The sequence below is a fragment of the Mustela nigripes genome, chromosome 3 (genome assembly GCF_022355385.1).
Source record: "Mustela nigripes isolate SB6536 chromosome 3, MUSNIG.SB6536, whole genome shotgun sequence".
NCBI lineage: Eukaryota > Metazoa > Chordata > Mammalia > Carnivora > Mustelidae > Mustela > Mustela nigripes.
Window position 1 is genome coordinate 89421215 of NC_081559.1, and position 23455 is coordinate 89444669.

A 23455-nucleotide genomic window follows, 5' to 3' on the forward strand; every position below is an offset into this window, starting at 1 on the left:
ATAAAAATTAGGAGCCTAATACTTGAGTGAAATGCTGGAAATGGTAAAATAAATAGTGCTGTTATCCAGAATAGAGACTTAACTGCAGAAAGCAGCTTTAAAATGTATAATAAATACCCATTACAGGCCATGCAATAGTTCTGTTTTTTCTGTCTTATTTTGTATGTCTACTGTATACCTGTAAATGAAGTGTGCTTTAAGTTTATTTTTCACATTTCTCTTTTAATTAAGCAAGTGCAGTCTTATATATGATACTCAGTGATACTATTTTTCTTTTAAAAAGGATAGCCATTATTATTTTGAGAAAACATTGACTACTTTCTCCATAAACACAGCCACATCTCAGTGAATTTGTTAAATGTTTTTCTCATGTCATCACATTCCATGTTTATATTTATATGGACTTACTTATTATGTACTTATTATTAATTATATATTAATATACATAGATAAGTATATGTATAATGATATATTACAAATGTACACATATATAATATATAATTACATATATACATATAAATGTACATATTTACAAAGTAATAAGAAGATAAATAAGGAGACAACCAAAAATAAGCAATTTTATTTTTCTCATTCTAAATCAGGAAAGTTCCTTTTACTAAAATGATGATTTGGCTCAGAACATCTCTTTTAGCCTCAATGTGGGCTGAATTCTTCATCTGTTGATGGAAAAGCAAATGTGGGATTCATTTATTTATACTTATCATTTAGCAGTTAATATATGGCTTCCCCCCCCCCCTCCAGAAGTTTAAGCAAATAGTCAAATACCTTGTTGGAGAGGTTTAAATCCTCAAGAAGAAATAAAGTGTACTGCCAAGTTGTAAGCTAAACTCCTAGAAGGCAATATAAAAAGATTTTGTTTGTGTTTGTTTTGCTTTCTTTTGTTTGGCTTGATTTTCATTGGCGTTGCTTGTGGTATTAAGTGAAGTTTCACCATCTCTTAGAGAATAGATTGTTGGAGCTACTATAGTGTTAGATATGTGGGACTGGATATCCCCTTGTTAACAAAAGTTGGTGTTTTTACTTTGTTTTCTCTAGAACAAACACTCTGGTGGTTGTATCTGATGCTCTTTGGGAAATACACTTGTTTGCCAAATGAACAGTCCTGGGAGTGAGCTTATAAAGCTAAGAGTGATAGTCTTGTTCTTTACTCCAGTATCAAACAAGGGATTAAATCAAACTGATAGTCTCTTTGAGCAAATAGACTAATTTTCCTTACTTTGACCTTTTCTATATTGATCTCTAATTTTCTTCACCTTGATCTCTATACATTTAGTTGTGTCCCATCTTCTGAAGTAAGAGTTCACCTTTCTGATCCCCATAAATTTATACTGATTATCTGATAACAGAGATTTTCTGATAGGTAGTCACTACAAGCTTAGAGAGAGGAAACTTGTCCAGTACTTAAATTGCCCCATGTCTGAAAACATAATGTAAATTCAATGAAGTAATTAAATAAACTGACTTTCAGGATGCCTGGGTGGCTCAGTCAGTTAAGCATCTGACTCTTGATTTTATCTCAGTCATGATTTCAGGGTTCGGGGATGGAGCCCCAAGTCAGGCTCAGTGTGGAGTTTGCTTGTCTCTCTCCCTCACCCGCCGCCCCACCCACTTTCACATGGAGCTTATGAAATCAGTCTCATGCCCTTATATATTTGCATTAGTTTGCTAAGGCTGCCCTATAAAGTACCACAAGCTGGGTGGCTTAAATAAACATTTATTTTCTCATAGTTGTAGAGGCTGGCAGTCCAAGACGAAGGTCGTGGCAGACTTGGTTTCTCCTGAAGCTTCTCTCTTCTTGGCTGTAGATGGCTATCTTCTTGCTGTGTCTTCACATGACCTTTTCTTTATATGTGTACATGCCTGGTGTCTCTGTTTTTCTCTTCTTATAAGGACACTGGTCATATTGGATTAGGACCCCACTCTTACCTGTCTCCAAATATAGTCATCCCGGGAGCTAGGGCTTCAACATATGAATTTGGAAGAGAAGGAAACAATTCAGTCTATAACAGTACTTTTGCCTATGAGGCTGGCTTTCTTGAAACCAGTGCTAGGATGTAAAATGGCAAAGAACTTGGCAGCCAGAGACTGTTTTAGATTTAAATACCAGTACCTTCATTTACTGGTTTTTAATCCCCCTCTTTGGTCAAGATTCTTAAATTTTCCAGATCTTATCTTGCTCATCTGTGAAGTGAGATCTGTCTGCTACTACACAGTAAAATGAAGCATATTCAATAAAATAAGGTGCATAAAGTACATACCTTACAGCAGAGTTTCATAACCTCAGAAGTATTACTATTTGGGCCTGAACATTCTTTGTTGTGGGGTCAGAATTGCCTGCCTCCACCCACTGAAAATCACTGCCAACTTCATGACACAAGAGTACTTAATAAACATCAGTTGTAAGTTACTTACTGAGTAATCAAAAAGACTATGCAACATTAGAGGTGTTAATAGGCAAATTAATAAAATAACTCCACTTTTTGTGTATAAATTAATTGAATCTCTGGTGAACTGAGACTTCTTTTAAATGACAATTAAGTTTTTGAGTCCATATTTAATGATCTAATTATTTCCTTTGCATCTAAAGAAATCCGAATTGTATCTTTCAACTTTTTTTTTTTTTTTGCCAAGTTTTGTTTTATTTTTAAGATTTCCAAACATACACATCTGTTGAAAGACTGTTACAGTCACCCATCACCAAGATTCACCTGGTGGTTAACATTTTACCACATTAGTTTTCTCTTTCTGGAATGAATTTATACAGTTAAAGAGGGAAAGTGGGAATGGTTTGTGTAAATAACTCAGATATGATTCATTCTAGTAAAGTATCCTCTTCATCTTTCTATCCAATTCCACTTATCACTCTAGCAATAGACTTCATATTTACAGGAGTGCACAAATAATTCAGTTTGAGTACTTGCATCAAAAGTGTACACTTAACAGGTTTTTTGGTTTTTTTTTTTTAAAGTTTTGTTTCATAGGCATAATATCTATTCTGAGACGGATTTCTGTCTACCCCCTACAGTGATAATTGTCAGTAGTTTAAAGTGTCACCTATTTGGAGAAGTTTCGTCTTACTGCTTTTATTTCTATTTTCTCTGTGTCACAGAGACAGACATTCTCTGTCTCTGTGAATTCTCTGATCACCTTTCACCCCACTGAGTAAAAATTCCAAATTGTATTTGAAATTTTGATAGTTTCTCTGTTATTCCTGAATGAGGAATATGCAAACATTAAATCTTAGTCGTGAAAATCTAATTTATAAAAAAGTACTTGTTATTGGACTTACAGTACCTTTTTTCATTCATGAACAGTCTCTCAGAATTTCTAAAAATAGATCTGAAAACAAATATGGGAAAACATTGTAATGCTTGTGCAAATTAAGGAATTTCCACTTTCTTTATTGGTAGCTTTTGAAACTGTTTTTTGAAGAAAACTATATCACATTTTAAAGTTACTTAAACCTTCGATCACCAAACAGATTTTTCATATCCCATATGCCTGATAGGACCCTGGAATCTCTTGAATGAAAAATTCACATTTGTGATGCTCAATCTACTATTTACATTTAAACCTAGTCCTATTATGAAAATATAATTATGAAATGATTTTAACCTGCAACTAAACAGTTTTATGACAGTTAAATCTGCCTAATACGTTGTTGTCTGTGACACTTATTTTCGTCCATCCCTATCCCAGCTCATCTTGCATGTAAAAATACTCATAAAATCTCAGCGACTGAAATAGTTTATAGTGGTCTTAGAGTCACTCTATCTCCAGATAGATAAACATTTCATCCTGGATATATAATTTAATCGATTTGGAAGTGGAAGAAAGTAGTAGTCAATAAACTGTAGTTGTAAGGGTTTAAGTTGGGACCAATTGGATGGATATATACACATATTTAACTACTGGATGGTATTTGTTTCTGGTGAAGCAACCATTACTCATAAGCAAGATAGCATTCACTTCCTCCCAGTGGTCGAATCGGGCAAACTCTGAGCGAAGTAAACTCCTGCGCCAGACCCTGCATTCTCTTAACCGGTAATAAAGAACCTTGCTGGCCTGACAGGTTGTCACAGCAATTATTCACATGAAGTTCTGTAGCAGTTGTATCTGTCAGCCCATGTAGTATTGAATATTTTAACTGGCAGTCTTCCAAGACTGAACATTAATCTTACCATCTCCTATTACAGTCCCTAATCAAGATATTCCAGGGGTGATTGCACTAACATTGTTTGAAGACTACATCTACTGGACTGATGGGAAAACCAAGTCACTCAGCCGTGCCCATAAAACCTCGGGAGCAGACAGACTCTCACTGATTAACTCATGGCATGCCATCACAGATATCCAGGTGTATCATTCTTATAGACAACCCGATGGTAATTATTCTTTCCATGATTTCCATAAGCACATCCACATCTTTTAGTAACATTCCACTTTTGTTTCTTCCATGGCTAAATGTAAATTTATTTTTGAGAAAGAGTACCAGATTTCATTATTTAGCTTAACTGTACAGGATGAATTGGGTTGATTTCAAGTTTGTCTATTAAGGAATATGATTAGAAGCTCAATAATAGTATAGAGAATTATTAATTTGTTGAAATACTAAGTTGAAATGATAATAAATGTAGTTAGAGAAGTAGAGAATGCATTCTTGAAATGATTTCTTAACAAAATAGTTATAGGATCCTTACTTTCTGGAATGCTGTGTGAAAGGAATTATATTTAAGTGTCTCTGGGGCTCTAAGAAGGAGAAATATATCAAGTTTTTTAAGCATATGTCTAGTAGAATTCTGTCAGGTCTTATGCAATAAAAGTTTGATTATTTTTGCTTAAGCCACTATTTGGCTTATAAAACAAAGCCATCTACACTATTAGTTGTAGATCATTGCTTCATTGTTTTATTTTACATTTATAATTCTAAACATATGTATGTCTTCATCCAAAATGCTTCTACTCTATATTCCAATGGACAATATTTTTTAATACTAAAATGCTTGTTTTTGTGGAACTACATCCTTAAAATTATTTAATGGTAAAATAAATACCACTGGGCAGTGAATAGAATTTACAACAGAATACAACAATATTTATGACCTTGCTGATCTCCTGATTACAAAATTCTACAAACTATGAAGTTTTAATGCCCTGTTTCTAATCCCATATTATATTTTGGTCTTGATTTTTCTGTTTTGCTGTTTCTTTCTCATCTGTAGTCTCCAAACATCTCTGTATGATAAATAATGGTGGTTGCAGTCATCTGTGCCTTTTAGCCCCTGGAAAGACTCACACCTGTGCATGTCCCACCAACTTCTATCTTGCAGCTGACAATAGGACTTGCTTATCCAACTGCACAGCCAGTCAGGTGAGTAGAGCCCTAGAAATTATTTCATAAGATGTATCATCAAGCTGTTATAAAGATTTTGCCTACATTTTGTTTATTGGCTTAAACCACTTGGAAACATCATTTTTTGTTGTTTAGCATAGTATGATGAACTTCCCATACATCATATAGAGAGTCCCATACATCTCTATACAAATTATAGAGAGTCATAGAGTAAGGGAAAAACAATTGATGTCATCCTGAGAACGAGACCTCAGGAAATAGGAGATACACATAGAGCCCAAAAAGAGAAAACAAACCTGGAAACCATTTTTACACAGCTCCACACAGAGTAAATGGTTCAAATCATGGTTGGACATAGCAGAATCATTAGAAGAGATCAAACATATTTCAAGAAGGCAGGGTAATTGTGGCATAGGGTGAAGACTAAGATATATACAGTTTAAACAAATAAACAAACCTTCCTAGATAATCTGCTATGTCACCATGTATATGCTCCTCCCATCCCTTAACAAAGGATAGGCATGGAAGAAATGAATTGGACAAAAAGTCCATTTTCTAAATTTTTTATTGAAAAATTGTATGATCTAATTTCCTTCCCAAACTCTTTTTCTTCAACATGTAATTCTTTCTAGTAAAGATTTTAAAATGTATGCTCAATAGTATTTAGTTGCATGTTCTTGATATTACTACTAACAAATTTTGGGTGATAGATGACATTATAAGATTTGATTTTTTTATATTTGAGTTGCTCTGTTATATAAAATAAAATTGTCAAAGGGACCATAATTTGTTTTGAAAATGTCTAAAATTTGTTCTTAGAATTCTATGGGGGGGTATTTATTTTTATTTTTTAAATATATATATATATTTTTTTTCTTTTTTTTTTGGACACACGCACACACACACACACACACACAGAGAACAGGCCTGGGGAGTGGCAGGCAGAGGTAGAGGGAGAAGCAGGCTCCCCACTTGAGCAAGAAGCCCCATGTGGAACTTGACCCCAGGACTCTGGGATCATAACCTGAGCTGAAGACAGGTACTTAACCGACTAAGCCACCCAGGAGTCCCAGAATTTTGTGTTTTGAATCTTCTGGTTTCCTAATTTTAGCAGTGACTTCATGGTAAAATACTGAATTTCTCCTTGGGTGTGTTTATTTTCAGAACAGAGAAACTAATACTAGCTCACCCAGATTCTCAAGTTATCACTAGGAGTATCACCAGTAAAGAACTGTATAATGCCAAACATCAAACCATTTTGTGGTAGACAGTAGGTGTAGTGGTTAAGGGTACATTCACTGGGACTGTCACCCTGACTCTGCTTGAAATTGGCTGAATAATCTTGGGTTTGTTACTTACCTTCATGATGCTTCTGTGTTCTCATCTTTTGAATGGAAATACTAGTATTTCCAGGCCACTCTTATGGATATTAAATGGGAGAAGTTCCTGGTACGTAGTAAGTGTTGTTATTGCCCGTGTCCTGGGGTCCAACTAGAACACATGCAAGGATGTGTGTGAAATTAGTGTGCGCTGCCGTCAGGAGGTTCTGATGTGTTATTGGAAGCACAGGTCACAGTTTCTTCTTTTTTTTACAATGTGTATTGTTTTAATTATAATCCCCCAAGCATTTATGTAGGTAAAATACTTTATCTTTAGAGAACTAGAAATTTAAATCACTGTGAATGTCAAAATAAGCAACCTAATTATTCCTAGAAAGAAAATCTAAGGGAGAAATCCTAGGTTCTTAAAACTTTTTAAATATAATTCCTGCTAGTACTATTTAGTTTAGAAAATGTCCAGTTTAAACTCAAAGTTATTCTGAAATAACTTGGTCTCTTGTTGGGGGTGAGATCCAAGAGTCTCTCTGTTGGTGCCTAACACTGTGGCCTTAGGTGACTTAGTAGAAATGATCATGCCTGCCTGAGCCTCTTACAGAGTGGAGAACCTCTATAGCCAACCAGAAATAGAGCAAAGCCAAAGGATGCTTGACACACAGATGAATATCTCAAAACAGCAGCCTTCCCATAATCATAAAGGGAATAAAAGATTTCAAATTATTATATAAGGAAACCTGTAGTTATGTCTATTCAATGCAAAAAAATCAGATAAACTAAATGAATACCTAAATCAACCCAGAAAAATATTATTAATATAATTAAATTATCTCCCAATTTGGTATTACTGATGATATGATTAAGATATATAAAAAGCTTTTAAATACCCCAATCATGTTTTTAGAAGAATTTTTTTAATTAAAAAAAATTCTAGTATAGTGAGACAGAACACTAACAATAACAACACAAATTGTGAATCATACATCTTTGTTGTCAGCAGTACATCCTGAAGGAAAGAGTTATCATTCATTTCATTTTTACAAAAAAAGTTAATGAAGAGCAGTTAATGTAATCCATTAGTAGAGATCCCAGTATGTCTTAGGGTTTATGCAGCCATTTATTTTTTTCCTGATGCGATAAGAGAAAAAAACTATCTACTATATACTTCTTGGAGAAAAGTCAGTTGATAGAAACACAATTTTAAATGAGGTTTGAGATTGAAATGAAGCAAATAATCCAAGTATTTCAGAATCATACCAGTTAGCATCCTGATAAAAATGTTACATTTTAAATTTATCTTACCACAGGATTTTTTTATTTTTTAGCATCTAAAGATATATCCCCTGAATAGCATTGACTTTTAGAAAAATAAAACAGGCAAATCACATCAGTAAGAATTCTATTAGAATTGAAATGAACATGAAAATCCTTTAAAAATCAAGATTAAATCCAATTATTATAGCATTTATCACTTCAAATATTAAATTTAAATCATTTTTATTTTTAATAAAAAGTAAATTAAAAATAGCTTTACTTAGTTTTTAAGTAGAGATTTTTCTATTGCAGTAAACCTCACTTGTGTATGCAGGATTTGTATTTTATACTTGTATCCATTTTAATAGACATGTATTTAGTAGTTTCTTTATAGCTTCTTCTTGTGGATGATAATTGCAGTTCGCAATTTATTTTATGAAGATATTAGTCTTGGAGAACATTTACCATGAAGAATGTTTTATATTTATATTTAGCATTTATCTTTTTTACGTTACTGTATTTAAGTATAAAAAATGAAGCCCAGATACAAAATAGAAGAAATCTTCCTTTGAGAGTAATGAATAAAATGTTGATTAGCATAAAAAGAAACATAATAAGTATATTTTACCCTGGCCTTCTCTTAGCTCAAAACCTTTTTATGTTCTTATTAAAAATGAAATGGCAAGCACAGTCATCATGTCATATATAATTCCAACAGTTGGTGTTTATTTAAATTGGGCATATGTAGTGAGTTTTAAAATATGTATTTTAGATATTTTTCAAATCTTGATTGGGAAGGCTTTGAATATACTCAGGAGACATGAAATCCTCTTGCTAATGTGCTTTGATATACTGTAATGACTGGAAATGTTTAATGTTCAGGGCAATTGCTTTCAGAGTTAGCCTTATATCCCCAGACAGTCACTATCTATAAAGGTAATATTTTTCCTGTAGTAATTTATAAAAACCACCACAGACATGACCACAGGCTAAGCAAGTACAGGAAAATCAGTGGAACAGTCAGATCTTCCCTTGTATTCATAGTGCTCTATTTCCTCCCATATCTCTATTGGGGGGAAAAATCACACCCTTATTTAAGAACATAATGTAGATCTGCCTTGAATCAACTTCATGGTATCCAGAGAGATTAAGAAAAAGCTAGCATCAAATTTTCTGTTACTTGAAGAAAGTAAGAGTACTTTAATTGAACAAACTTTTAGCTTGCTAATCTATTGCATTAGACAAAATTGAACCTAGGCTATATTTTTATAGGTTACCTATCTGTCTGGCATACAGCATGGTAAGTAAATGTAACCTTGCTTTCAGGTCACTCACATGAGAATTACAACAGAAACACTTCAAAAAGAAAATTAATAAATTTTAGAAAATTATCAAATATTTTCAATTCCAGATGAATTTTGTGATATATGTTTTTCACTGATTTTCTGTTGAAGTATAGAAGAAAACAATTTGATAGTGTTAGAAGAAAGTAAACTTTATTGCGTGGTTTTAATAATTTAAAGTAAATTTTTAATGGTAACTATTTCAGATATATATACTCTTCATATAGAAAGCATGGTTTTCATTAGTTTCTTTTATGAGAATAAGCTTAAAACTGATTGAGATCCCTAAGTACTGAATTTTCTTGGTCTCTGTCCATTTGGCAAATAGTGAAGTTTAGAGGAAACAATAATTCTGTGCTCTGTATCAGGAAAAGAATTCGAATTCAGATACCTTTCTTATAAAAAATCCAATAATAATCTTCTGTAATATTTTTCTGATAATATGTTACATGTGTGCTAAGTAGCTTACAAGTAAATACTACCATATAACATTTTCAACTAGTTTCTCTGTTATTAATCTTCCATTTGATGTTTATTTCAAAAGAAGGGAGTTAAAAAAAAAACTTCTGTAAATAATGGAATTTCTTATCTTATAATTGTTAACTATTTTATTTTATTTTTTAAAGATTTTATTTATTTTTTGACAGACAGAGATCACAAGTAGGCAGAGAGGCAGGCAGAGAGAGAGGAAGGGAAGCAGGCTCCCTGCTGAGCAGATAGCCTGATGTGGTGCTCCATCCCAGGACCCTGAGATCATGACCTGAGGTGAAGGCAGAAGCTTAACCCACTGAGCCACCCAGACACCCCCATTTTTAACTGTTTTAAATAGAAGGGATGATAGGACAAATAAAACAAATTAATAGGGGTGCCTGGGTTGTCCACTGAGTTGGGGAGTCTGCTTCTCTGCCTCTCTTCCTCTTCCTCCGCCCCTACCCCCAAAGTGCTCAGGCTCTCTCTCTCTCTCTAAAATAAATAAACAAATCTTTGAAAAAAAAAAAAAAACACACACTAATAAATATGTCAGTGAATATTTTTTTAATAATCTTAAGAATAAGTTTTATTATAGCAGTTTTCTTTAGTGTTTTATTTAAAATATGCAATATTCAAAAAGATATTCAGCAAAAAATTTTCTGCAGCCTTATTTTATTTTACTGTTTTTTGATTTGCAATGTTCATTTTAACTTAGAGATACCTACTATTTGCTAAGTTCTTTGCCAGGCTATGTGGGGAGGATGTAGCATATTGTGGTTAAGTCTTTGACCAAGATAGCATTAACAAACATTCCTCAGCTTGAAGGACCTTTAGACAGTTTCTTCCTGACTGTAGATCCCTGAGTCCCTTTAATTAGAGCATTCACTTTAGAAAACTTGCAATTGTGGATTATTTCTCTGCCCTTTTGAGATGTAAATTTTCTCCCAGCTTCTTCCCAGTTTTACAGCTTAGGAATGTCTTCCTCAAGGACTGGGAACTATCCCCTAGAGGTTTAATCATCAAGAAAGATGGTCCCTGACTATCTTGGTCCCTATTGGAAGGTTGGAGCCCACCTTTGATAAGTACAGTCTAGCAAATACAGACAGCCTAATCATGTTAACCAACATCTTCCATACTTTTCCATTAGTTTACCTCTAAGCTTCAACCTACCCCCACTTTTTGTTTCAGTGGAGTTCTGTTCACTCTCTTTCCCCTATTGGAAGTTTTAAACAAAGTCTTCCTTGCATGTTTAACTATCTAGTGCAATTTTTGTACCTATTTTTTAGTTGTGACAGTTTATTTACCCTCAAAGATCATGTATATTTATTAGGAATTCTGAAAACTGAAAATAACTGTACCAGTTTTAACTGCTTTAAAGAAATATTCTTAAAACTTATTTGGGCAGATATTCATTATGGCTAAAGGCAGTATGTTCAGAAAATTCCACAGAATAACAGCATGACAGTGCCAGAAAAGATCATCCAGATTATATAACTCCTCATTTGGTGGCTAAGGAATAGAGATAGAGAGATGTTAATCCAATTGTCTAAGATTCCTAAGAAAATGCAGTTCAGTTAACTTAATTTGAATTAACTGAATTAATTCAACTTTTCAATACATTCAGGATAACTGTTCCTGATATTTCTGGTGATTTTTAGCCCTGTTCAGCATTTGCCATGCTTTCTGTAAAGGCTCAGATAATAAGTATTTTAAATTTGCCGGCCACATGGTCTCTGTAGCAACTGCCTAACTTCTTGTGGTGCAAGAGCAGCCAGCAGCCGTAGATCAAATGTAAATGAATGAGCTTGTCTGTGTTCCAGAAATCCCAGGAGGTTTTCCTGAACAATATGCTTTCCTGGAGGATCATTTTGCTGCTTGTTGTGCATTTATTCCCTATTGTGGAATGCTCTAAGACCACCACAGTTAACATTTGCAGTGAGAGTATAGGCTAGGCTACTCTGCCCTGGTAAGTTTTTAAATATCAATTTTATATCGAGGTAGGCTTCTTCAACCTTTTTTTTTTCTTTCCTTTTTTCCTATTTTTTTTTTTTAAAGTTTCGATGCAAAACTGATAAATGTATTCCATTCTGGTGGAAATGTGACACTGTGGATGACTGTGGCGACGGATCTGACGAACCTGACGACTGTCGTAAGTACACTGCTGAAATGCCCAGACCTTCTGATACTTTTACAAAATCTTTAAAAATACAAAAAAAAAATTATCAACAATCTCTTGAGTATGTCTCTGTTAACTGTTACATTTAGAATGACATCATCAGCAATTTATATTAGTGTTTTGTTTTAAATTTTCTTGCTTACAGAAAAATTACACTCTGTGTAATGATCAGTATAAATAACAATCATTTTGCCTGGATATATCACCAAATCAAAAGCAAAAAATGGCAAGTTTGCAGAATGCCAACCAATAACTAAGATCTTACCTTTAAGGGATTAATCTTCACAGTGTTAAAATACTGAACATTCTTTAAAAGTGAGATTTTTTTTAAAATATAAATCATTAGTTTGGTCTACTAATAATTTAGTATGCTCTTAGGTATTCCTTAAAATGACTGCTAATTTTACTTTGACTCAAATTGTGATTGGAATGGTTAGATGCCAAATACATACATACATATATACACACATACATATAGGTAGGTATGCCCATATAAAAATGTGTGTGTGTGTGTGTGTGTGTGTATGGCTTATGTATATGTTAACATATGTGTATATACATTTATTTATCTTTGATAACTTCGGTTATAATGGACAATCAGTAAACTTTTTCTTGATAGTCTTTTATAGTTCACACCATCGGTCACTCCAATACAATCCTATCAAGTTTAAGATGCTTCTAGTTGATCATGATAATTCCCTCAAATCTCGGTGGATAGTTGCCATGATTTGGCCTTAACAATTGAGTTCAAGATCCTTAAGCTTATACTAAAGAAAGACAGTATACTAAGTAAAAGCTGGTTACTTTCTGCTGTAAAATTTTCTACCACATAATTACAAAAACTGTTCTAACCTTAGGGTCTCTTGATAGTTACTTAGATGAGATGTATTCCATCTCTCTGGTCACTACAAAGCATATAAACCATTTGAAGTTGTTTCACATTGTTCATTGTTTTCATTTGAAAACAGCTAATAATGTATTCAAGAAAAAGGAAGAAAAGTTACAGAAATAATTGCTTTTCTAATATTCTTCTTATGTTTTTGAAAGATCCATTGGTCTTTGATTTTTCAGTATATTTTTGTTTTCACTGTGATAGACAATACATATGAGTAGTTTTTATATGATGTAAATATACTATTATGCCTGAATTATATTTGAATTCAAAAGGCTATCAAAGGAACAAATTATATTGGTGATCAACTGAGATTTACTCATTAAAAGAAAGTTATTGATTTCCCTACAATAAAGTAAACTTTTAACAATATAATAAATAAAATGAATACAACCTATTTTGTAATTTATAGAAATAATGAAGAACAAATACATTAAACGAGTCCTCATATTAGGATGACTTTCCCTGCCCAGATTCACTGAAGTGTTCTCTGAGAAATACCCGCCATGATGACTTGAAGACACAGTCAGTGGCTCCCAATGCTTTCCCTTCTAAACTATCTGCAGCTACTTAGCTCTTTCATCTTGACTGGAGTATCATGCTGTAACCATACTGATATAAAAAAATAACCAAAGATTTTCATATTTACACCCTTTGAAAATATATGATGAACAAATATAACCTTAATGTCTTTTAAGGGGAAAGCAAAGAGACATCTAGTATCTAAGAGTCTCTGTATCATCCTTATCCTAGTTAAATACCAGTACTACATGTTTTTATTGGTGACATTGTCTCTGTGATCTTTTAGTAAATAATCTTTTACTTGGGTTAATAGCACTGAACATCTGTAGGCATGAAGGCTTATTTTGAGAGTTATGGTGAGGTAGGTGGGAGTGATGTACATGAGTCTCTGGACTGTCTAGAATTCATATTTGAGTAGCTATATCTTTAAAATTTACAGGCACTAAGTTACTGACAGTCTCAATAATTTCATCTGAAAAGGCATGAAAAGTTAAACCCAGTTTCACATACTTGCAAACTTCAATAATGTTTAAATAAATGTGGTTGAGTGATGCATCATGAATTCTCTGGCATCTTAAGTTTTTAACTGCATTTTCTATGATGCTCTAGTACACAAAAGATTATTCTGGAGGCACATTTGAAGGTCAGATAGGCTTCCCAGCTATCTTCCAGGTATTGAAACTCCTCTGATAGTTAGAAATCTTATGGGAAGGTTTTTTTTTTGTTTGTTTTTGTTTTTGTTTTTTTTTTGGTAGAGGACCATCCTTTGCTACCAAAATTGAAGAAATCATATGTGATTTCAAGAAAATCATATATGAAGCAACAAAACACAGAGGAAATGTATGAGTTTAGAATGTGAGAAATTAAGTATCACACAGTTTTAACACTTAGTGTGGTTTACTAAGAAAAGTTAGAAATTGAATGACTTTCAGCATTTTAGTACTCACTTCTATGGAAGTCGAGCACATATTGAGGTTTTTTTTTAATGTTAAGGAAATTTTTTACTTCATATTGTAAATATAAAAGCATAATTAATTTCCCAAAGAAGGTTTAAAATATCACTATTAATATTCATTCAGTTGACTTATCTGAACTACATACATTATGTTTATCAGTCAAAAGGTAAGTATTTTATTGCCAAGCAATATAGTTTGTGAGAAGACTCAGAGTCAGATCTAGACCTAATTTCCATATCTGGCACTTGAAACTTGTACATACTTGAGTGAGTTATTAATATCCATGAGACCTAGTTTTTTCATTTATAAAACAGTCGTGGAGATGCTGAGGTGAGAAGGTTTTGATGAGATTCAGTTAGTACCTCTTTGTGAAAGTGTGTCACCCAGTGTTTGATACAGAGCAGATATTCAATAGAGCCTACTTTATTATGATGAATATTGTTATCATTATTTCATATATAAACTAAGAAATATGGCAAAGATGCATTATTGTCTTAGATTTCTTACTGTTAATTTGTGATATGTAATCTGGAGGCCATCTGAGTTGCTCATAGCCTAGTCATGCTGTACATCTGAATCCAATAGCTACTAAGTATGAGACATTCACGGTGTGCTCTAGGGTATGTTTAATATAATGAAATAATAAATACCCATAACATCAGAAAAGCTCTATTTAAGAGGTCATGAGCAAAGCTTGGCATTCAATGATACAGTCTGTTTTCTCCCCTAGCTGAATTTAAATGTCAGCCAGGCCGGTTTCAGTGTGGCACTGGGCTCTGTGCTCTGCCAGCTTTCATCTGTGATGGAGAGAATGACTGTGGTGACAATTCTGATGAACTCAACTGTGGTAGGTGATTAAATTCTTAACCAAGGAACATAAGTCCAATTCATACCTGATTTTGTCTGCACCAATTTAAATGCAGGCACAGTTTTCAGTGCAGATTTGTTTTCTTCTTTCTTTCTTTTAGACACACATGTCTGCCTGTCAGGTCAGTTCAAGTGTACAAAGAACCAAAAATGCATCCCGGTAAACCTCAGATGTAATGGACAAGATGACTGTGGGGATGAAGAAGATGAAAGGGACTGTCGTAAGTCACCTCAGAATGTTCCATCTTGTCTTACTTCTGAGTCAGCTGACATGGGTCTAAAATGTTTTATTGTGTGCCATACATACGCACAATGTAGAAAAATGTACAGTAATTATGGAACATATACCTCTAAATTGGCACCTTGGGGGATGGGTTACTTAAGAAGTTCCCTGTAAAGACTTTAAATAAAATTAAAACATGGGTGGTCTTTACTTAGATAGCTACCTAAAGATTACAACAAACATTAAACAATGAATATTCATTCAAATCATCCTTAAAAGAAGCAACAAAACCAACATTACAGGTGACTGTGGTGTTTTATTCATAAATTGATTTTTTTTTGCCCACATTAAGCAGCTACAAATAATTTCTTCTGTTGATTAGTTACTTGAAATCAACTCTATTAATTAGAGATCATTTCCCCCAGAAAATACATGTCGAATGCATGATGAGAAAATCTGAGCAAAAAAACCTAACAAAATTATTTGTTTAAAAATGTAAATAATACTCTGTTTAATGTATCTTTGCCAGCTACTTCAAAGAACAATAGTAAAATATTTTCTACTCTTTTCACCTCTTCTTTTCATCCCCTACCAAAAATCAAACAGATTCAATGGAAGGCAAAACAATTTCCATCATATACATACATGCACGTAGGCAGACAGGCATGTCCACACGAAAACCCAAACACACAGAATACGAGCAATAAAGTACCTGTCAGGTTTCAGGGTTTCAACAGAACTGCTGTCAACGTTTCTGTCTTGCTGAAATTTTATTTTATTCCCCTAAAACTTTTATCAGTAAATAATGTGCAGTCATCCAGCAATTTGATTAAGATGGTGCATTCAGAATAAAGTCAGTACCAGTTCTTTATGGTTAGTCATTCCAAGAGCTGATCCATTAAACTGACTAGGATTTGTGAGGCAGTTTACAGTCTAAGTCAGATGTTTACTCCTTCCCTCAAAAATTCAATGCAACTAGAGATTTTGAGAAGTTTGATGCTTTTTAGTTCCTGATTCACAAATACCTTCTGATTTTATTATTCTTCTATTTATAGAAATGCATATGTATAAATTCTTATATTTATTTGGTAAAATTATTCAGAAAGTTTCCAAATTCTTTGTTTTTAAAATTGATTTCAAAATATAGCTAATCAAGGGAGGCTTGTATCGAGAACTCTGATTTTTATCAAATGTATCATTATAGAAATATATTTTATTTCTTTCTACTGGGAAGGATATTTGGAATATATGATAGATAATGAAAGTTAAAACCCTTCACCTTCAGAGCCTTATTAATTAAAAGATAATATATTTCCAGTTGACTTTTCTTAAGCATTTGTTCCTCTGATTGATTTTTAGATAAAATGTCTGTTCTTGTTCAAAGCTGCTTTTATAATACATGTTTTCCTCTTAAGCCGAAAACAGCTGTTCTCCAGACTATTTCCAGTGTAAAACAACTAAACATTGCATTTCCAAGCTGTGGGTTTGTGATGAGGATCCAGACTGTGCAGATGCATCAGATGAGGCCAACTGTGGTGAGTGTTTTGTGACCCCGGATCGTACCTATTGTATTTGTGTCATCATCTGACATGGCCACAGTGAAAGGAATTTGAGCACAATTCTGGTGAAACTAAGGTCTCACATGAGAAAGTTTTGTCCCTGTGTTCACAAAGTCGTAGCAACCGGCTTTTCTGTTAAAAAAAAAAAAAAAAATCTCAGGTTAGCTACTTTTACCCATGGAAGGGTAAGGCAGAAGAGTAATACTGCTGAAAATGACTCAAAACTATTTCTAAAAAAGGTGGATCTAAAAGGTAGGCTAAACTATCACCTTCTTGTCTTGTATGCGTGTGTGTGGCATTAGTATTTAATGAATGGAAAGAATGAGACATTATCTTTGTATTGTTCCAGACTTTTCTTTTCCTTTTTTTTTTTTTTTTTTGCTTAAATACATATGATTTTCCAGTCATGCGATGACTACTGGTTATTCTTAAACATGGTGAAAGTAAGGGAGAAGATAATACAAGTATCTGTTCTGTTTTAATAAATGACAATGATCATTTAAGTTAGCATTTATTCTGAAACACTTATCTTTTTACTTAAAATCAAGTACTTTTATTTACAAGAATTATTCGTTAATTAACATTGCAAAAATGGCGAACATATTTGTTTTGTTTAATGCATTTCGTTCTATCTTGAAAGTGTCAACAGCAAGACAGAAATGAAGAGTAATTGTCATGTGTAGTTCATGCTATCGGCATTTATTAAACACTAAGAGAGGCTATATTGTAGGTGAATACACCAAACTTAGCATTGTTGGGGAAGCAAAAAAATATTTATCTAGTAACTGATTAAGAAAAGCAAAGTTTGGAGCACCTGGGTGGCTTAGTCGGTTAAGCACCCAGCTCTTGATTTCGGCTCAGGTCATGATCTCAGGATTGTAAAATGGAACGCCTTGTCGGGCTCTACACTGAGCATGAGGCCTGCTTGGAATTCTCTCTCTGCTTCTCCCTCTGCCCCTCCCCTAACTTCTAAAAAAAAAAAAAAAAAGAAAGAAAGGTAGGTTTATTCAAACTGAGTATAGGACTTCCATGTTTCATAACCAAAATTGTGTTAAATGTATCTGCTCTAGTCCACAATGCTCTTAGTGAATTCTTCTGAGGAAAAAGGAAATAATGAAAAACCTTTATGTTCTCTGAAACTCCATTTATACTGAACAACATTCATGGTCTATATGTGTAATAATTGACATTCATGTGCCTTTAAGTGTTTTTCCTAATACTGTCTCTCATATGTCCTCAAAACATGAAAAAAAAAATTAGCTTATCATAGTATCATGAAACCCCATTTACCATTTTATGAAATTGGTACTCATCAGTTCATAAAGCCTCAAAGTGTAGTCATCACTGATTATCAAGGACTGTTGCAGACTAGTTTATATTACTGGCAAGTTTGCTCTGTTGTCTTTAGTATTTTTTTGTTTACTGAAGCAAAATGGAATAATGACATGTTAGCTATATGAATATTTTTCTGGAATATCTACAATTTGTTCCTTATAATAATGTGATTTAACTGTTGCAGTATATTATACTGTTCGAACTGATCATTATTGATCATCATAATAACCATAATTCCCAATATTTTCTGTGTTTGCCATATGGCCCAGAAAATGTGTTAAAGGCTTTATATTCATTATCTCACATAATCCTTTACTATCCTTATTTTATTGATGTGGTAAAAGAGCCCCAAGGAGGTTATATAACTTACCCAAACTTTTATGGCTAGTTGATTGTGGAATTGGAACTGGAATCCAGGGTTATTTCACACTAAAGCATTTACTCTATGAACATAATATAAAGCCACTTCACTCTTTAAAAATACATAAATAAATAAAAATAAAACGATTTTATTTATTTATTAGAGAGAGGAAGAGAAAGAGGACTCATGTGTGCACACTCACATGCACCAGTCAAGGTATGGTAGGGGGGAGAGGGGTGGGAGAGGGACCAGTGCCCAGTGCAGAGCCCCACACAGGGCTCGATCCCTGGACCCCAATATCATGACCCAGGCTAAAACTAAAAGTCAAACAGGTAATTGACTAAGCCACCCAGGTGCGCCTAAAGCCACCTCATTCTTTATGTGTAAAGAGAAAAATATTTAAATGTTTTCTGTTATAAAGTTATATAGAATTCTCCTGGCCATAGTCATTGTTATGAATTCCTGACCAGTATACAAGCACATACATACATATAGTAAGAGGGAGAGAAGAGGCAGGAAGGTTGCATCTGATTTGCCTTAGACCCACTATAAAATTTTATTGTGGACAAGCACTAATTTAATTTTAAAAAAAAACTTTTCTTTTTTAAGATTGTGTTTATATATATGTTTGTTTGTTTGTTTGTTTGTTTAGAGTGTGAGAAAGAAAGAGCACCAGCTAGGGAGTGTGGGGGGAGAGGCAGAGGGAGAGAGAGAATCCCAAGCCAGCCCTGCATTAAGCCCATCCATCTACCCTAAGTGTGGAGCCTGATCTGGGCTTGATCTCAAGGCCCTGAGATCATGACCTGAGGCAAAATCAAGAGTCAAACACTTAACAGAATGAGGCACCCCAATTTAAAAAATACTTCTACATACATTACAGTTTAGTATAGCATTCCTCGATCTTTATTCTTTTTTTTTTTAAAGATTTTATTTATTTATTTGACAGACAGATCACAAGTAGACAGAGAGGCAGGCAGAGAGAGAGAGGGAAACAGGCTCCCTGCTGAGCAGAGAGCCCGATGCGGGGCTCGATCCCAGAACCCTGAGATCATGACCTGAGCCGAAGGCAGCAGCTTAACCCACTGAGCCACCCAGGCGCCCTCTCAATCTTTATTCTTAATGGGCTAAAAAAACTACCTCCTTCTCCTTTCTTCTGTCCTCAATAAATGTAGAAATGCCATGTATTTTTACTAAGTCTGTTAAAACCTTTGTGGGATAGTTCACCTTTTAATACTTCATTGAGTGGGAAAAGAAAAACACTTGTCTCTCTCTCTCTCTTTTTAAAGATTTTATTTATTTGTCAGAGAGAGAGAGCACAAGCAGGAGGAGTGGCGGCAGAGGGAGAAGCAGGTTCCCTGCTGAGCAAGGATACCCCCCACCCCATGCAGGACTTGATCCCAGGACCCTGGGATCATGCCCTGAGCCGAAGGCATGTGCTTAACCAACTGAGCCACCCAGGCGTCCCCAAATACTTCCTAAAGATGAACTCTATCAAACGAAGTCCTTATTATTTGAATCTGAATTACACACGTTTTTGTGGGAACAGACCTTGCCTAGAATAGAAAGCAAATTTCACTATTTGTCATGTTGAGTATCCTCAGAGCCTCACAAGATATAAAATAGATTTGCATGAAGTGCTATTGAGTGACTGAACTATTCTCTTTTACAAAAAACTTCAATATGCGACTCGTTTCCATTGTTGTTCCCACATACTTCTATACTTTTTTAGTTCACTGCCAAATTTAGTGGATTTTACTTTTACTCTTGGAGTTCACTTAGCTCTTACATCTTATTTCTCAGCAGCAATTTTTCTACAATTTTAGATCTAATTGGCTTCTGTCAGTTCTAAAGGTCTAAAATTGTAATTTGTTCTACATTGACGTATCTTAAAATTTTTTTTATTTAAATTGTATGGATAATACCAATGTAGGGGTTGTGGTTCACTGAGACATTATGGAAAAACCTAACAAAAGAGAGCAGAATAATTTGCAAACAAATAAAACACACATGTAGGACAGGGGATTATAAAAAAAAAAACCTCTAAGGTGTAAATACTTTGAAAATTATTTAATCTTTATATTTACTGGAATATCATGTTTATTGAATTCTGTCCAGTGTAATTCTTGAGTTTTTGCAGTTCTTGCAGATTTAACAACTATCATTCAATAAGTATAAAAATTTTATATTAATCTAGAATTTAAGGAAGCCTCAAAACCACTTTGAATAGACATAAATATAGTTTAGGAGTCTTTCTCTAATAGTTTAGTTTTGGTGAGAGTGGATACAAATTTTAAAATTAAATTACATATTTTCTCATCTTATTACACATAGGTTTTGAGATGGCTGAATTTATGTGTAAAAACTGCATTTGGCACATTTGGATTTAAATTCATAAATATTTTTAAAACATCTTTTAGCTCTATTTCTGTGTAAGTAATGATTTAAATCTATGCTATAATCATATTTATGGCAAGATAAGTTCAACTTTGTGAGTTATTAATAGTTGTTATAAAATCGTTTATTTTTGCTTGAAGGTAAGATGTTTACTCTTCCTTTGCTATATACCCTGAGGATTAAAATAGTCTTTATAAAATGTAAATGTAAAATGTTTTATTAAACTATAGCTGTTCACCCTTCTTGGAAGGCTGTTCCACTACTTATTACAATGTAATAAGTGTAAAATAAATGTAAAATGTTTTATTAAACTATAGGTGTTCACCCTTCTTGGAAGGCTGTTCCACTACTTATTACAATGTTGGACAACCACCAGATTTGAATGCCTGATCAAAATTTATGCAATACCTCAATTGTAGTAGCTCCAGGAATTTCATTCCAAATTTTAATCTCAAACTTCCCCCACTTTCTGCCTGCCATTTTCTATTTTAGGAAGGAAATGCAGATTTGGGATTTGACAAATCGGTACTAGATTCTTGCTTCTACTTTGTAGTCAGAGTTGAAACTTTTCTATAATTTAACTCTTATAAGATGATATCAGAATCCATGTCTTTCCATTATGTCCTCTGTCCCCAGTTTATAGCTTACAATCTCTGTTCCTTAGATGTCTATGCGACATTCTCTTTTCATCAGTAGTTCTCCTTGGGCTTTCCTGGTCAGCTCCATACTCCCATCACAGCTCTCGGGAACACACTGTCTGCTCTGCCATATTGCTCTTTCCTTTGGCCGTGTTTCCTGCTTTCTTATCTGTTCTCCCTCTGCCTTAGCTAGAATTCTTGATAATTCTTGGTTCAGCATCATTGGTTACTTTTGAGCAGTCTTGGTTTATAATTTGCTGTTTGGCTAATTATCTCAAAATAAGATGCTAGCTATAATCATACCAGCTAGAGCTTATGAGAGGAACTTGAGTTTCCTACAGAACTTTGTACTTTCTGTTGCCTGGTTTTCCAATATGATACTGCACACATTGAACTAAAAGATAGGAGTAACCAATGTGTGCTTTTATTTTCCCCTTAATCTCTGATGAGGAAATTTGAATTAATCTACTTAATCTGTAAGAACATAAAAATTGATGTTTTAGAGTTAAAGCAAGTGCATAAATAATTATGAAATACTTCTACCATGCAGACTTGTACAGGAAATTTTATAGTAAGTAATGTATCATTTTTAATAGATTTTAACACTTGGCCTAAGGTATCTCTTTTAAAACATTCAGACCCCTACAATAACATATAAAGCCCACCTCTATCTTCTCTCTTTCCCTTCTTCTGAATTAGTTGTGTATCATTCATTTTTTTAAAACTTGTACTATATTTGTGTGTATTCATTAATATATACGTAATAGTTAATAGTATCTTAAAAGTTTAGAGGGTATTATGCTTAGCGAAATAAGTCAACGGGAGAAAGACAACTACTATATGATCTCCCTGATATGAGGAAGTGGAGAAGCAACGTGGGGGGATTGGGGGGTAGGAAAAAAATAAATGAAACAAGATGGGATCAGGAGGGAGACAAACCATAAGAGACTCTTAATCTCACAAAACAAACTGAGGATGCTGGTGGGAGAGGGGTTGGGAGAGGGTGGTAAGGTAATGGACATTGGGGAAGGTTTGTGCTATGGTGAGTGCTGGGAAATATGTAAACCTGGCGATTCACAGACCTGCACCCCTGGGGCTAATAATACATTATATGTTTATAAAAAAATTTAAAAATTTTAAAAAAGAAAAAAATAGTATCTTAAAAGTTCACATAGTCTTGTCTTTTCAGTATTAAATTAAAGCTTGATATTTTCTGGTATTCTAGTGTATTAATGTGAATAATGCATTTAATACTGAAAATTATTTTTACATATTACAATTATTACATACTCATGGGCAAATAAAGCACAAAACATTTCATACATTCTGAGCTACACTCATCATGAAGTCTCAGTTCCCTGCTCAGGTGCTCTAATTGTCAGCTTGCATGAAAGTTTATTTAAAGTCATTGTGGGAACATCCAGAGGAAGGAATCTTTTAACTGTACAGTCAATATTGGGCTAAATGACACGTAGGATAGAGGGCCTGGAATGAGCCTGAACAGAGAAGCTCTGATACTGATGGCTATAATGACAGTAAAATAATTCATGATGTTTGAAGTTAGGTATTTTCAAAATATTTAATTACTTGCACTTAGAATAACATTCCCAAATGTTAGTTCCCTGATTTCAAGACAATCCACGGGGGAAATTTCTGTGCTCCTCACATACACAGTAAAGGATGATGTACTAAATTCTGTGTCTTGGAAAACTGTTCATTTATATGCATGTAGTTAAGGTGTCTGTTTAGTGTTTGT

At 33.8% G+C, this 23455-nt stretch overlaps 1 protein-coding gene across 1 annotated transcript in view; it reads left to right on the plus strand.

Annotated features, from left to right (window-relative positions):
- Positions 1-23455, plus strand: part of LRP1B (LDL receptor related protein 1B) — a 2002169-nt gene that overhangs the window by 1781883 nt on the left and 196831 nt on the right. The window contains exons 62-67 of the mRNA XM_059394361.1: positions 4218-4406; positions 5244-5392; positions 11832-11925; positions 15053-15169; positions 15291-15410; positions 16828-16947. Coding sequence (XP_059250344.1) covers positions 4218-4406; positions 5244-5392; positions 11832-11925; positions 15053-15169; positions 15291-15410; positions 16828-16947 — 789 coding nt within the window. The remainder of the gene's footprint in view (positions 1-4217; positions 4407-5243; positions 5393-11831; positions 11926-15052; positions 15170-15290; positions 15411-16827; positions 16948-23455) is intronic.